This window comes from Triturus cristatus, chromosome 3_1 (genome assembly GCF_964204655.1).
Source record: "Triturus cristatus chromosome 3_1, aTriCri1.1, whole genome shotgun sequence".
NCBI lineage: Eukaryota > Metazoa > Chordata > Amphibia > Caudata > Salamandridae > Triturus > Triturus cristatus.
The window spans coordinates 256,865,207-256,882,324 of record NC_140583.1 but is presented as its reverse complement, the minus strand read 5'-3'; the positions used below and the strand labels follow the sequence as shown (position 1 = coordinate 256,882,324).

At 42.8% G+C, this 17,118-nt stretch overlaps 1 protein-coding gene across 1 annotated transcript in view; it reads left to right on the top strand.

Annotated features, from left to right (window-relative positions):
• LOC146860055 (uncharacterized) overlaps nt 1–17,118 on the top strand; it is a 141,014-nt gene that overhangs the window by 110,696 nt on the left and 13,200 nt on the right. The window contains exons 19-21 of the mRNA XM_085643830.1: nt 6,469–6,530; nt 11,388–11,545; nt 14,287–14,501. Coding sequence (XP_085499956.1) covers nt 6,469–6,530; nt 11,388–11,545; nt 14,287–14,501 — 435 coding nt within the window. The remainder of the gene's footprint in view (nt 1–6,468; nt 6,531–11,387; nt 11,546–14,286; nt 14,502–17,118) is intronic.

Sequence of the window (17,118 nt, the reverse complement as noted above, 5' to 3'; positions counted from 1 at the left end):
CCTTCCTGCCACTCTACTAGAAGCAGGCAACTCCTCAGCACCTCTCTTAGCACATCTAAGTGAGATACACTATCTTTTTCCAGCAGCCACCAATACATCAATTAAATGGCAAATCAGCAAGGGCAGGAAGGAGAAGGCCGCAGGGCCCACCGGGCTCCCCCAGCCAATATTCAAAGAGAATGCAGAATTGTGGGCAGAAGCTTCGGAGCCACCCTTCTCCGAAATAATGCTATTCAGCTCAATTCCATCCTCCCGCATGGGCTCAATAATATCTCCAAAATTTAAAGTGGTGACAAATCTTTAACAAAAAACTACTGCCTAGTAGCCTCCATAGACAATGAGGGGAAATATTTTGTGGGAACACTATTAGGGGAACTCTCAAGGTGGACCACAGAGAATTCAATTATTAAACTCGACCAAACAGGTTTCTAAAAGTGTTCTGGCACAATAACAAACATGCTGGCTATGTCACTGCTAATTGATAAGGCAAAAGTACTAAAACTGCAGTTACATCTCTGCATTATTGGCTTCAAAGCAGCCTTTGACTATTTGAATCGTGGTCAACTTTGGAGCAAATTGGCACGCTGGGAGATCCCTCACATTCTGTTGGACCTGTTAATCAGATAATTGGGTACAGGTTAAGCTAAGCGACGGCTCATTCCTGTCAAGACATATACCAACCAGTAAGGGGCTCAAGCAGGGGTGTGTCTTATCTCCGACCCTGTTTAACTTCTTCCTGGCAGACCTGGCACAGGCACTGAATGCCTGCAATTCTCATGCCTCAAGGCTTGGAGGCTTACAGCTGTCGAGCTTTCTCTATGCGGACGATGTAGTCTTCATTAACCATACACAAGCCTGCCTGAAGTGTCTTCTCAACACAATGGAAGAATACTCTGAGTGAAATGGCCTAAACGTCAATTTTGAGAAGACACAAACACTGACAATAGGCAATGATTGCAGGAAATTACTGGCTTGGTTCTGGGGCAACGCACATATCAATCAGAATATAAATACCTAGGAGTGATTGCTGACAAGGAAGGTCAATTTGCCCGTCAGAGGGAGACAATCAGCTGGAAAGGACTAGTGATGGAAGTCACATTAAATAATCTCAAGTCTACACTGAAGGGGTCAACACTATCTGCCTTAGTTTGAGTAACACAAGCCAAACTTATACCAAGGATAGCATATGGCAGCAAACTTCAAAGGGGCAGGGACGCAACCGTTTTGGACAATACTATAATAAGTGTGTATAGGATTATCTAATCCTGCCTAACCACGGAACCATTGTTTACATTTTGTTAACCACGCTTCACCAGCACAGATAAGGCTGGTGTTCAGATTACAACGGCAGACCATGGCAAGGCATGGAGCCTTCATAATCTGCTAGGACAAAATACGAAAGGCCCCCTCAGTTACTTTTAACCATTATCGGCAACCGAGAGAGTCATCAACAGCTGCCACCTACCTTAAGGAATGCATGCATAATACTGGACCGTCGAAGCTCTGGAATTTGGCAGTCACCCACGTTGCATTCAAAAGGCTAGTGTGGAAATCAATAAAGCTCCATATCGCTGGTGGAAGACAAAGCGGCGTTAGCACAAAGGGTTCACGACTCGATGACATCGAGTACGTATAGTGCACCAGTCCCCCAAACATATTTCGGCCCAGACTACTCAAAAACTACAAAGAACAATTCCTGAAACGTCGCTTAAGGGTTGCTTTTGTGCATTCAGCACCTCCCGACTTGGAAAAGAGATTCCGCTCAAAGAAAGCCTGACGCCTATGCGGCTCGTCCACTGACGATCTGCTACATCTGCTTTGCACATGCAAAGGGCTTACGTCAGAATGGCGGCAACAGCTGAAAACTCCTTTTAATCTGAGAGGAATCCGCACTCGAAGACAGGCAGTTCTGGCCTGCTTCACCCCGAGGACCGACAGCTGAACTGACGATTGGTATGATTGTTTGTTTTTGTGGCCTAGAAGATGCCAGGTAACGACTATGCAAACTTTTAACCAAGTCACTTTGGAACTAGACCTGACCACTCTGCCCGATAAATACTGCTTCCGGTAGGGGGATGAAGGGGGGGTTCACTAATGATGGTCATCTTTTTAATGCCGCTTTACCTGTACTACTGTATACTACACATTTTTAAGGTCGTCTCAATTTAGCTTATTATCTTACGGTGGTTTTAATGAATTTTATTTTTTGTGCGATTTTTTTTTACTATGTAATGTTTTTATTGCTGGATTATTTTCATGCAATGGTTTTATGTAACTATGCTAATACACTTGACTACACATTCGCTGTCAGGTTTTACCCAGCTGTGACAGACATGAAAAGGACATTATACTGTCCACCCTAAGTAGAGTGGGCAACCCAATACCCTTTGTCCAATGGCCACTACTCCCATGGGCATTTGGAGCAAGTTTTCCATCGACGGAGCCAAAACACCAACCAAATGCTTAAGACCCACTCATCTCTAAAATTGGCAGACGGACCAAGAGTTTGTCGAACAGGGTACACTACTTTGTTTCCAAATTCTTAATCAGACCTTTAGTAAAATCTAGCTGATGAGCAGTGTTTCAGTCTCCTCTGCCATGCGTAGTGATCCCAATATCCGACGTCCTTTCCCTGATTACATTCTAGTGTTTACCATCTGATTTAATTGATGCGGTAACACTACATTTCCAGCTTGTACAGCCAGTACATCATTTACAAACACTGCATCGCCAGCCAGTATGATCAATACATCTTTTACAAACACTATCTTCAGTTAGTATGACTAATTCATCATTTGCAAACACTACATCTCCAATTAGTTCGGCATTCACCATTTACAAACACTTCTACCCCACATAGTACGACTAATTGGTCATTTACAAACACTGCATCTCTAGCTTAAACAACCAATTCATCATTTACAAACATTGCATCTCCAGCTAATCAATCAATCAGGATTTATAAAGCGCAGCAAATCACCCATGGGGGTCTTAATGCACTGGAGTTGCTAGCTGCTTTGCGGTGCTCTGTTATTTCGAACAACCATGTCTTGAGTCCTTTTCTGAATTCCTGGAGCGATGCGGCATTCCTGAGGTGCAGGGGAAGGTCGTTCTAGGCTTTGGCCGCCAGGTGAGAGAAGGAGCGTCCTCCGCTGTTAGATCGGCAGATCCGGGAGGTATCTGCGTTGGTTGGTGAAGGTCATAAGTTTGTTGATGTATGCAGGTCCTTGGTCTAGTATGACCAATACATAATTTAAAGCACTTCAGGGTAGATTTACAAGCCCCTTGCGCTGGCAGCGCATTCCTCTGCGCCATATTTACAAGGACAGGAAAATCCACCCTGCGTGGCTTTTCCTGTTCTTGTAAATATGGCCCCTTTACACACAGCACTTTTCATGAAAGGGGCATTCCATGGGTGTTGCTGTGGGTGTTCCCACGCAACACCCATGGAACCAGACATTTCCAGATTTACGAGAAATCGTAAATCTGTAAAATGTGTCAGTTTGCTACGCCACCCTAGAGGTGGCGTAGCCAGGCACAACGAGGAAAAATGTTTTAATTTCTCCTAGTTTTTTTCTCTTTCAATGCGTGCTGCGTTCTATAGCACGCATTGAAAGAGGAAAATGCCTGTAGTGATTGTTTTTGTGCAGGAAGGGGCACCTTCTTGCACAAATACTATCTACCCATGGCTCATGCATCCTTGCACCATGGTGCAAGGGTGCCTGCACCAGCGCATGGCAGCTGTTTGTGCACCAGCGCAGGGCAGAGCATAGGAATGCGACATATTGTTAAATATGTTGCATTCCTGTGCTCTGAAAGTGCAGCAGCAGCATGGCTCAGCCAAAAGCCTTTTGGTGCCGCGCTGTGGCACTTTCTTGTAGATCTGCCCCCACATCTTCAGCTAGTTCAACTAATTCATCATTTACAAACACTTCATCTCCAGCTAGTTTGACTAATTCGTCATTTAAAAACACTGCATCTCCAACTGAAAGAATCAATTCATTAGTTACAAACTCTGCATCTCCAACTGAAAGAACCAATTCATCATTTACAAACATTGCATCTCCAGCTGCTATAACTAGCTCAACCTTTGCAAACAATGAATCTCCACTTAGTACAACCACTTTATTATTTACAAACACTCCATCTCCATGGCCAATTCAACATTTACAGATATCATCTCCAGCTAATACGAACAATTATTAAATGTTTTCCTAATTTTACAGAAAATTCCTGACCGGCGTGAATATGTGTACTATTGCGTAATTTTATGCCACAAGTGTTTCCTAATTTTACAGAACAATTCTTCACAGGCGTAAACATTTTTTATTGTTGCTTAATTTCATGTCACAAGTGTTTAGATTTACACTCAAGTGTGATGGAACAAGGCATATTTAGATTTCTAATTTTGTGAACACCCAAAACTTTTCAGGCAACCTGCTGAAATGCTTGTGGCTTTCAAAACGGTGTAAATGTACATTCAAGTGGAAGTGTGAACCACATGCACTTATACACTTTATTTTGTGATGCAGGCATGTAGAAATGCTTATGTTTTAGTCACCTGCAAATACTGATTTTTGCTCCAAATTAGCCAGCTGATCCTAGTGACTAGTCCTAAGTGCCAGGCACACAAGTTTAACAAGCATTGGGAAAGTCAATCGGTCTCGCAAATGCAAGAGTTATTGGTTTTTGCCAATGCCTTTTTGCTAGGTTGTAAACAAAATGTCTCAATTAGACAGTGCATGCATGCGTCATAATATACTACTTATTCACTGCCAAGCTTATGTATGTCAGAATGTGCGCCCATTTTGGAATGGTTATATCTGGTTATAAACCTCTATATCACGGCTATTTTAACAAGCATTGTCATAGCCAATAGGTCTCGCTTTTGGGACCTTATAAGTGTTTAGCCATGCAACAGTTGCTATGCCAAGCGGCCGCGAAAGTAATCGCGGTAAAGCGCGGTGCGCGCACCTGCGCACATGCACTGTAGCTCTAGGCTGGCCTGGTAGCACTTTTTGGAGCCCTCTCAATAAGTCTCACCAGACCAGCTCATGCGCTGGGTCAGGCGAGACCTAATAAAAAGCAATATACCTCTCTCTGCCCCACCACCTTTCTGAGCTTGCAAACTCCGTGCATTAACACCCGTCTTACAAATTTCTTCGAAAACATATTTGTTAGTGATTTTATGTTCTAAGTGTTCTTGAACAGAGTGAGGGGTGGAGCTGGCTAGTTTCATCTTCTGATAGCCCGTGTTTTTGGGCAAATCACCCAGTGTCCCAGTGGCCATAAAGTCTACACGGCTCACACATTAGCCAGTCTGTGACATGACTTTCACAACCTCTCAGGGAAAGAAAACAAGAAACAGGAATGAGCGAATGAGGGAGAAAAAAACATGAACGGAGATAGCAAGTGCCTGAGCAGTCATGTGGCGTACTTGAAACCAAACAAAAAGGTCGCTTCAAAAACAGGAGCAGTGGAAGGATGCAAATACTTAGTCCATGCTCCAGGGGATACCATGCCATATCGAAAAGAAGCAGATGCGAGCCACGCTGAAGCTAACCAATGGTAAGTCTACAGGTGGGCTGTTGCCCACTAACTGTTAACAATATGTCTCGAAGAGACATTGCATGTGCTGTCTATGCAAGACCTAAAAAGCAGGTTAACATCCACGGTGAAACAAATAAACAATGCCAAACAAAAGCAATTTAGACAAATGTGTCTAATGATCAAGGACATCAGTATTGTTTTTAACAACAGCCAGCTCACTCTACACTGTCTCCACCTCCCTCAGCATGGACGTTAGCAGCAACAAGGTAGCCCACTGAGAAATCAAATCTAGGTTGTGAGCAGCAATTCACTCCTTGACAGCCCACTACAGTGTCTGTATGGTGTCTTCCGCCTTACTTGACACTTGCCTACTGCAACCCCTTTCAGCACCGGTTAGTAATAGGTGAAATTCGAGGTACAGCTTCATGCTCCGTCCAAATAGATTTTTACAGAACATGTCCAGTTTGCCTGAGTATGAGAGCTGTAAATATTTAGCCTCACTGAAGACTATACTCAGGGCTTCTTAGTTCAAGCGATTTCTTTTTATGCAGTGAAGTAACATCTGTGACACAGATGCCCATATCAGATGGAGCACAGGATTTCTCCCAGTTTAGCTCTGCCTACAAAGTTCAAATACAACAAACTCATTAAAACTAAACAATCAAAGAGAATTCACAGACATTCAGCGCACATTTAGTGACAAGAAAATCAACACACATTAGAGAAGGAAAAGCGGTGTGCCCTGCCTTCAAACTGCCATGTGTCTAAGACCATCATGAAAATATGGTCAGGTGCATTCAGAAAATTCCTTCTGTTACTTGAACTATAAGCAGATCTACTAATGAATGTTTCACTTTGAAATGTGGAGAATGTTCTTGGGAATGAGATATGTGACAATGGTTTGTTTTTCATCCACAGCTAACACGATTATACCAATCCAAGTATGCCAACTGCGCAGGAGTGAGAGTGACTGGCTTTAGGTATGAATATTGCATTTGACAGACATTTATTTTAATCAGAATTCGCAGATATTTTACCAGTGTTGAAGATTGGGTGCCGAGAACAGGAACTAAAGCAGGAATAAATATGCTTGTTAAGTTATGAAGGGGTTCTGGGTGTTTCAAAGACTGCGTACCCTAGCCTTTCCAGTAACCAGGTGGTTTCAAATGAAAATCTAATGTACATAGCCAGAGGAGAATATTCAGATTTTTATAGGCTTCTCAAATGCAAAGTGATTAGTGGTTCTCTGCTACTGAACAGGTAAGTATTTCCAAATGAATAAGACTAGCACTGAGAAGGCCCTTCCACCCACACACATCTCTTCCAGCGGGCTCGGTCAGCAAACAGCGGGCATCGGCTTCACTGTGTGCACCGGTTTGTCTTTGAAGCCGAATGCATGATACCCATTACCCCAAAGGTGATCCTGACTAACACTGGCAGCCACTGCAGGTTACACAGCACAGCAGCAAGAAGAGATTATTTATATGCACCTGACAGCAGTCAAAACATTCGGAATAATTTGAAAGCAGGCACGAGATTGCTTAGACATTCAAGGTATAAGGAAGTACCATACTCTAAGAGAGACCTGACTAATGCTGACACAGCCCGAACCCTCTTGGAAGGGGAAGCAGTTACACAGTGGAGATTGGAGTTGTTTTAAATTAAAATAGCTTATTCAAACAAGAGTCCGCTTCGGAGAAATTGAAAGACTAAAGAAAGAAATCAGATGTTTCTGGCTATTTCCACTAGGACATGGCAAACCGCGCATAAAGAGAGCCAAAAGGCTTTGTTTTCCAAATGGTCAGTTACCTCATTTCCAGCCAAATTACCTCTGTCTCGTCAGAGTTTAGCTTCAGTCGGATGCCCTCCGTCCACTCTCTATCCTCCCCCACGCACTGCCGAAAGTTTTGTTGCACCATCTCCAGCTACCAATCCACCAGGAACATGATCTGCGCATAAGATTAAATATAAAATCGGAGGCCTGAAGACCAAATAAAATGAGGCAGATGCTCAACATATAAATTAAATCGGCTGCAAAACAGTAGATACATTTGGGGATGCAAGAATTAGATTTTCTGGGTTGCACGTGCAAGGATGCAACCTTACTCTTTGAACTCTGTTTGACAGGAATGCCCGAACCACCCCAGGAGAGTGCTGGTTATGTCAATAGCCTAAAGGGGATCAATAAAAATGTTAAGGCTGACAGTATCAACTGGCTCTGGCCAATTTAATGGGATAACCACACTTACACTTTTGCTATTTTGACACATCCTGAGGTCATCCTTTGAAGCAAGCGTGGGTGTATTTGAGAGAAGACATGATTTTTTACCATCCAGTAAATCATTCGTTTTTGGGGCAGATCTGGTTGCTTGAAGTCTTGAGCTTTATGAAATTTGACTAGTGACAGGAGAAATATATGACCAGACAGGTCGGGTCATTCAGCTCAGCAGAGGCTGTTTACCAATAGTTATCACTGTTACTGCTCTAAAGTTAGCTTTTATCATTCCAGATGATAGGCAAGCTTTTAGAAATAATCTGGGATTAAGGAATATTAGTTCCTCTGATAGCTGCAGGATCCTTACAGCACAGGGCCCAGAGAAGAGCTAGATTTCAGTCCCAGGCGTACAGTATAAACCAGGGCTTCATTTGCAGGATTCAAAAAGGTACAAGAACACTTGAAAAAATGAGGGTTGGAACCTCATTCAGTAAATTGTGCTTTCTTGATGTATTTCCTGATTCCTTTACTTTTTTTCTAAATGAAAACTGCCAATTGATTACAAAGTCCTGCATCAGAACAATCAGATTACTCACTGCAGCTGGAGTTGATTGTTGCTTAAACATATTAAAGGTTTTCCTTAGCCTATTTCTTGCTCAGAGAATTCCTCATTGTCAATTTCACTGAGCTCATCTTTATGTAATTTGAAGAGTAATCTATAGTTCCCTCATGCTCAGGGGTAGCATTGGACTCTCCAAGCACGTTCAGGCATTTTCATTCCTGATTTCAGTGCAGCTAAATTGGAAGAAAACCAATGTGATGATATAGCTTACATTCCTGTTTTCCTGTATTCAAGTGATAGTTTGGTCTTAATCTGAAGTGAACCAGGTTGTCAAATTTGAATTTGTCACAGAACAATCAATAACACGAGGAGGATCTTCTAGTTGGGACCTCACTTTTCCTCCTCAAGGTTAGCTCAATTCCTGCCTAATGTTGCAATATAGAATTTATCTTTTAATTTTAGCTTTTGAGTCACCTGAGATACGCAGTCCTCTAAAAGAAAGTAGGCCATGGCCCATCCAAAGCAAAGGGAGTGCAACATTGATTTAATTAAAAGGGAATTAAGGGGAAAATTCCATCTAAATGAAGGCCTGTACATGGAGTTTAGCCTGTCACGTTTTGTATTAATCCATGTCAGCAAAATTGTTCAGTTCAGTTTCTAGTTTTCAGTATTCAACCTCGCCCAAACCAGTGATCAGCAATTCACTGAATGATAACACTGATTGATATTAATATTCGACTACGATGTCGATTAACTTCACAATGAGCTATAGTTCACATAATAGAAATAGAACACTTGAGTGTGAAATGCTCAGAGATCACTCCTGATGCCACGTGTAAGCATCGCAGAAATGACCCAGTTCTCCGAATCATTGCTGTCCCACCACCCATTTTACCAGGAGATTCAGTCTTCCTGAATACCCTAATACCTTCTGAAACAGCTCACCCCAAGTCTTCCTGGAGCCATCTGTCTGCTAACATCAAAATGTCTCAAACCGAATCCTCAATAGTATACATATCTGATACTTTTTTTGTGTGGAGTTTTATATAGCGCAAACTAGACCTGAAAATCAGAGCGCTTTGCATGAGCACCAGTTATGTTACAGACAGACTCTTCATTTTTGTTAGGCACGGGGAGATTAAGTGATTTGCCCAGAATCACAGAATGTTGAGCGTCCCTGCTGAGACTCGACCCCGGTTCCCCAGCTCCGAGGTCGACCGCCCTAGCCGTTGGGCCACATTCAATCCACTACTAGTGAAAGCATTGTGTGACTTTATTCTCATGGTGAAAAGCAATAGCACTGAAGTAGAAATGCATATAGTGATACATAGGGCCTTATTTTGGAGAAGTGTATTAATAAATAACCCGCACAGCAGTGGTACTTCCCTCCATAGTTTACATCACAGGGTTCTTTTCTAGAAAAGTTAGCATTGCAGAAAAATGTACATTGTTTAACTCTGGTCAATGAGAAAAATTCCTTGGCGGTGCTTGCAGAAGCATGAGTGATGTGAGGAATGAGGCAAGCAGCAGCTATACTACATATGCTGAATCAAGCTGAAGGCTCTGTGTCTGCCTCACCGCATCTTACTGCATGCTGTTCATTACATTATTGGTGAAACAGACAAACAGCACAAGGTTTTCGTTTTAGATATACAAGACTACATATAATGAATCATTTGTCCTGCAAGGGGGAACACCCCTCCTTCATGGCGGGATCCAAGTGGAAGAAGACAAACCATGGCTGCAACTCTTTAGCATCCTTCCCATATTTCTGTGCAGTGTTGCCACTACAGATGATGAAGGCTGACTACTTCTCCAATGCCCACTCATCTTGTGACTGCAACAAGGGCTTTTCACATATGCACTGCTACCAAACATAGCAAAAGGCTGGAGTGTGCTTTTATTTTCCCTTACTCCTGACCAGCAGCTTTTCCTGAAATACCATTCCAGCCATGTTCCAGGCTCTTTTCTTTACGCAATGGGGATGCTCTGTCCTCCATGATGCCAGGGCAGTTAGGCTTCAGCATATCGCCTCAGCCTCCATCTTGATAAGGGTAGAGCCATGGTGGAGCAGTCAGCTCTGCTTGGGGCCTCTCTCACCTGCACCTTCCCCTTGGGTGTAGAGAGGCCAGTACTCTTGGAGAAATTGTGATGGAACATGGGGCAAGACATGACCTGGGCCTGCCACCCCTCCTCTGTCCCTCATGCTAAGCATTTTTATATTGGCGAACTATAAACACACAATACAAGCTATTTGGATAAATAGTAACTACAAATGGAGCGGTTCTTAGTGACTGTCCTAGAGTAAAGCAGGGAGTCGATAAGATGTCATTTATAACAAACACATCGTGAACCAGAGAGTGCCGTGGTGGCCAAGTAGCTTGGCCTACCTTCTCCTGTTGCCTTCATCCATCAGCCTATAAAGATGACGGCTGGTGGGAATATTTCCTGAAGTCAACCTTTAGAGAAAGAAAGAGACAAGAAAGTACCCGAGGTTGAGCCATAAAAGAGATCTCTTGAAAACCGCTTTTTGGAAGCAGACCTTAAGGGTATGTTTGGGTAAAGTACACCTGAAGCAACATAAAAAGGAGAAAAACACCAAGCACAGATAGGCATGAATTGAAGACAAGAAGCTTTGTTCTCCTTGCACCATACCTCATTACTGTTTCTTGTGATCTGCATTTGTTAACTCTCACATACGCTATTCATTATAAATACGTCTAATGCGCCAACCACTAGTAGCACCCCCTCTTGATGACATCACTAGATGTATCTAAAGGGACAGTGATATCACTAGCCTACGTCCCCCTCTTTGCCAAAACCTAAAGTGGTCCTTTTTGTCGCATCCTGTTCTATTTTGCTCTGTTCTTTTCTAATATAGTTTTTTATCCTGTGTTTAAAGAGGATGTGTACACTGTGAAAAATCAGTTTATTGCAGTTCGTTTGTGACATAGAAAGTGTTGCGATGTTTCCCTTTCGCTCGTTGAGGACACATTGTAAATTCATAGGACTGAACTGAAGCACAAGTAAAGTAACCCACTCTTGTCATATTTATTCCAGGAAAGGTTCTGTGATTGCCGATGCAGAGGTTCTTTTTAACAGTACGTCATCAGTCCCTACTGCACGGGATATCGTCACTGTGCTCAATGCTTCCTTGAGCAGTAACAGCGGTTCCCTGGGAGGATACAAAGTGGACCCCACAAGCATCCAGTCCAACAGTGAGTGACTCGTCTTCACCATCCACTATTATAGGGGGTGGGAAGCCATGGACGAGGAGGGTATGGGGCTCAGAATGGTGTCTTCATTTGAAACATTCATTTCTAATTGACGATGGATATTTGCATCACTTTGGCCTAAAACCAAAGGATCAGGGTTTGAGTGTTATGTTAAACCATCTGCCTTATTAGCGCTTTCCCTAGAATCGTTCATGTTTCCTCGCATGTCTTTTCTTACTCATCCCTATGAGGCTTCTATTTGAGGATGGAGGCATAGGAACATACTTTACAAGCATATTTCAACTACAATATACCGCATGATCAGAATATAGCATTACAGATTAAAATCAGCGCGCACTGTACTTCACATCACACAAGTTGGCTGCAAATGTCAGGGTACAACCAACCTGACCTTTCTTTTCATCAAAGCTTCGATGTTATGGTAGGGTTCACAAAATGTATTCTTTTTTGCAACATTTCGAGCACATCTACAACAAAAATAATCTTTTTCAGGTTTCGGAGTGAGGGTCAAGGTGGAGAGAAGGGGCATGTCAGGATATTAATTTTAACTCTTTTCTGCTGGTAATTACTCAACATCTGCCCACAAAGTACACACAACAGGTCTCTTTCCAAGACAGCACATGCGCGCTGTCTAGAGCTGAGACCTAATGGCTAATACCTGCCGCCTAAGCCATTCTTATAGCTTTGGGTGTTCTGGAATAGTCTGAATTGTCATAATAACAGGAGCATGATGGTTATTAGTTATGTTGATGCTGTCATTGGTAGGGAAAATAGGCGGTGCAAGCTGCAGTGGGCTCTCGACAAGGGCCTTGGCAGGCATATTTTTACAAATTAAGCACTGAGCATAAAACGTCGAGACAATCCTTGTTTGATGGTCACTGTCCAGACAAATCTGGGTGTCTGGTTGCCCCATGAAGGGTAAACGACTTGATCGAAAGTATCCAAGGACTTCACCATGGTCCATCAATGCTTTAAATATGATACTCTATGAGTGTGATTAGCATACTGATTATTGCAGAGATCTTGTTTACATTTTTTAATTTTGAGAAATTTCTGGGGCACAGTGAATTTGTGCAAAATGGATGTAAGCATCATGGAATTTAAATGGCATTGGAATAATTCATTCAGCAAGAATACTAGGAAAATTGTCCCCACTTACCATTGGGGGAACAATCATATACATCATTTAAATCGGTGTTGTTCATCTAATATTTTTTCTGTAACTAGTATTCAGTCTCTGTCTTTGTGCATGCCATTTCAAACGCTTTTTATGTAATTTGTCTGAAGGCCACACTCTATTAAGATGGACTGAATCTGATTGTAATAAACACTGCAAGAGTGCAAAATTGTGCAACATGCATAAACAGGTGGGTGGCGCAGTTATGCTACATTCACGAATATCAACTGGTATTATTGCCAATCAATGACAAATGATGAATCCGTTGTGTTTAGAAAGCAAATTTTGATGTTATATTTGCTAGTACTGAAGGTAACCACAAAATACTGTGAAAATGTGGTAGGACAGAGGCACTAAGCTGATTTGCCATCACAAGTGCGCTGATTCGCTAAACTGGAGCCTTTGTGACCTCAAAAGAGCTCTTTGGTATGTACCAAACTCAAATAACTATCTGTAACCCATTATCAAATTGTAATTTGGGTGTGCAAGTACATATAGGATCGCTATTTGGAAGGGACGTGTTTATAGTGGCACTTCCAAACACTGATTTGCAGTGGGATGTAGTATTAATGTTTTGCAACTGAAATCCAACCACAAAACATTGATATATTACCAGCGTCACTAAGGTAGTGGTAACCGATTCAGACAAGGGAGGGAGCCCCCAAGGGACCTCTTCTCCTTTGTGCATGCCGACAAACAATTTTTATGAGTTGGCAGTGTTCATGAAGCTCTGCTTACTCTTAAAAAAATTTGGGTTAAACTTTTCATTATTTTCAAAACTCCCATTTTCCTTTAAGGAAAACAGACTGCATTAAATAAAAAATGATTGCTTTATTTTAAAGCAATCACAGACATGGTAGCCTGCTCCTCCCAGTAGGCCACCATCCTTGTGATAGCAGCGCATCGTATTTGGTCGAAATTTGCGAACTACCTCATTATTATTCATGAGGTTGGTCGAATTGTGACCCACTATGATTCTGTATTTGGTGAACTGACCTATTAGTGCATGGTCAGTCAGTAAAATACCATGGAATTCACCAAACGTTGGTGTGCAAATTGCGACTGCATTCAGCGATCCTACCTTAGTACACCTTGCCTAAAGTCCTTGAGTATCTATTACCTTTTTATTTGCTTCCTTGTACACAATTAGAATTCCATCATTTTTCTGTTCTACATGTAGCTAGTTGGCTGGTTATATGCACAACAGTGAAACCTGTGGAATCCGCTCCCTATTTTGTGATTAATATTGGTATAAGTTGCAACAACATCAGTACTCTATAAGGACTCAAAGAATAACTGGACCCTGCTGCTCCTCCTACCAGAGTGTGTCCTTGCCAGTTTATTGAATAACAGTGCTGGAGGTTCAATGCTCATTATGAAGGGTGCTATCGATGGACAATAAGCTGGGTCCTGCAGCACCGAGGCAGAAGGTACTTTGTAGGTGAAATGTTAATGGGTAGTGAAACAGATGCAGCAGGGAGGCAAATGAGTTGCTCTGTCCTCTGTATGTTCCTTCTGATGAAACCCATTTTAATACCGATTTCAGGTGCTGATACCTCCACAACTCCTACAACTACCATCCCCACCACCAAAACAACTACCATCCCCACCACCACAACTCCTACAACTACCATCCCCACCACCAAAACAACAACCACCAACATCACCCCAGAAACTGAAAGCAATTTCCCTGGATTTGCTGTGGCCATCATCGTCATGTGTATCCTGGTCATCCTGTCAATCCCACTTCTCGTCATATTGGTAAGTAACAGAAGCACTTCTGCTCATGCATGATAGACCCCATGTCAGTTGATAAAATGTTCCCAGAGCAATCACTTAGAGCCAAATATTTGATGAGCCTCCTTTGGTCTAGGGGCAGGGAGAGCATTTGATGAATTTGGTGGAGCTTCCACCAACCTCTCCAAAGCTCTCAATTTAAAAATAGAATAATCATGTGAATTGGACTGACTTGCAGCCAAAACAAATATAAGCAGTACAAAAGAATCAGTTGATATGTGTCTAAACAGCTAAGTCTTTCCCTGAATAAAACAGAAAAAAAATAACATTAAAAAGTCAAATGCATAAAATTAACCAAGCAAACAAGGTTCAGTTTGTATATCTGCATTTATTATTAGCACATCCCTGTTAATCCCCCTTCTGATCATACCTCCTTCTGAGCACTCCTGAGAATATAGACATCATGTCAAAAATGTTTCAGGAAGAACTGAAAAATGATACCAGCAAAAACTAAAAATGTCATCCAGTGCTATCAGGGCTTCATGTATCGTCGTTTGCACTTGCATGGATTTGTCGCGTGTGTATGCCCGTCCCATTGTGAGGATCATAGCGCACAACATTCCTTATGGTCCTTAGCCAGTTCAGGACTTCCTACATAATCCTGTCACTTTGTGTCCCTTTGCTTGCATTCATGTCCTTGAACACACATTCTCTAGTATTCCTGTCCTAGTGCATTGCTGTCCTTGCAATCCTGATCCGCATATGAAGTTCCTTTTCAGCCCTGTCCTACCATATACCTTATATTCATGTCCGATGCAGGGCCTTCCTTATAGTCTTGTTCTATTTTAATTGGTGTCATGCCCCAGGATATGAATGTCTTCGTACTCCTGCCCTAGGGTATTGATTCCTAGTATTTCTGACCTGGTGCGTGGCTTTCGTTAGTTATGTTGCCGTGTATGATTTTCGTTAAAGTCAGGTCCTTGTCCCCAACTTTCCTAGTAGTGCTGTGCATGTAATGGCGTTTATAGTGCAGAGCCTTCCTTGTATTCCTGTGCTAGTGCCTGCTTTCCTAGTGATCGTCCTATTGTAGGGCTTACTTTGTTGTTCTGTTGCAGACTTTTCCTTCCAGACCGAGGCACGTGCAGGTTTATCCTTGCAGGCATGTACTAGTGCATGGCTTTCATTGTGTTCGTGCCCAAGTGGATGGCTTTGCTTTAGTTAGTCCCAGCCAAGTCTCTGGCTTTCCTTGAAGCCTAGGCCAGTTAAGGTTTTTCCTTGAAACGATGTACTATAGGGCATAGATTTTCTTGTAGTTCTGGCTAGTGTAGGGCTTTCGTAGTATTTCTACCCTAGAGAAGGACTTTCCTAGTTCTCCTATCCCAGTGCAGGTCTTTCCTTGGACCCCTACCCCAATGCAGAGCTTTCTAAGATTTCTAGCCCAGTGCAGGGCTTGCCTAGTACTCCTATCCCAGTGCAGGTCTTTCCTTGGACCCCTACTGAAATGCAGAGCTTTCTAGGATTTCTAGCCCAATGCAGGGCTTGCCTAGTACTCCGATCCCAGTGCAGGGCTTGCCTAGTACTCCTATCCCAGTGCAGGTCTTTCCTTGGACCCCTACCGCAATGCAGAGCTTTCTAGGATTTCTAGCTCAATGCAGGGCTTGCGTAGTACTCCGATCCCAGTGCAGGGCTTGCCTAGTACTCCTATCCCAGTGCAGGTCTTTCCTTGGACCCCTACCGCAATGCAGAGCTTTCTAGGATTTCTAGCCCAATGCAGGGCTTGCCTAGTACTCCTATTTGAGTGCAGGGCTTTCCTAGGACTCATATCCCAGTGCAGAGCTTTTCTTGTAGCTCTAGGCCTGTTTAGTCTTTTCTTGCACACCTGGTGCAGACAGCGCTTCTCTGTCATCCTTTCCTTAGTCCCAGGTCACTGTGGGGCTTTCCTTGCAGTTCTGAGTGGTGCAGGGCTTTCCTAGGATTGCTATCCCAGTGCAGGACTTTCCTTGTAGCACTAGCTCTGTGTGACATTTTCTTGAAGTTTTTAGTCAGTGATGTGCTTTTCTTTCATTCCTTTTCAAGTGCAGATTTTTCTCTTTACTCCCGGGTTCAGTATGGGGCTTTCTTTGTAGTACTGGACCATTGCAGGGCTTTTCCTATTATTTCTGTCCCTCCAGGTATTGACCGGTACAGGTCTTCCTTGTAATTCTGTCCCAGTGCACGAAACTCCTTCTAACTTCTAGCTCACTGTGTCTTTCTGTATAGTTCTGCCCCAGTGTATGATATTCTTAGCATTCCTGTCCCAATAAAGGGCTTTACTTGTCAGCCTTGCCCAGTGTAGTAATTTCCGTATAGTTCCTATCCTATGCAGAGCTTTCCTGGAATTCTTGTTCTAGTGCAGGACTTTCTTTTTATCACTGGCCCACTAGGGAACTTACCTTTTAGTACTGACCCATAGTGGATATTTCCAGCCCAGAGCAGGGGTTACCTAGTGTTAATGTCTCTCCGGCTCTAGTTTAGTGCTGGGCATTTTTATTTCGTAGTTTAGTTTTTTTTTTTGTTGCAGCTGTAGTTCGGTGTGTGCTTCACTTGCATATCTGACCAAGTGCAGGCTGTCCCTCGCATTCCCATCCCTCCAGTCCTAGCT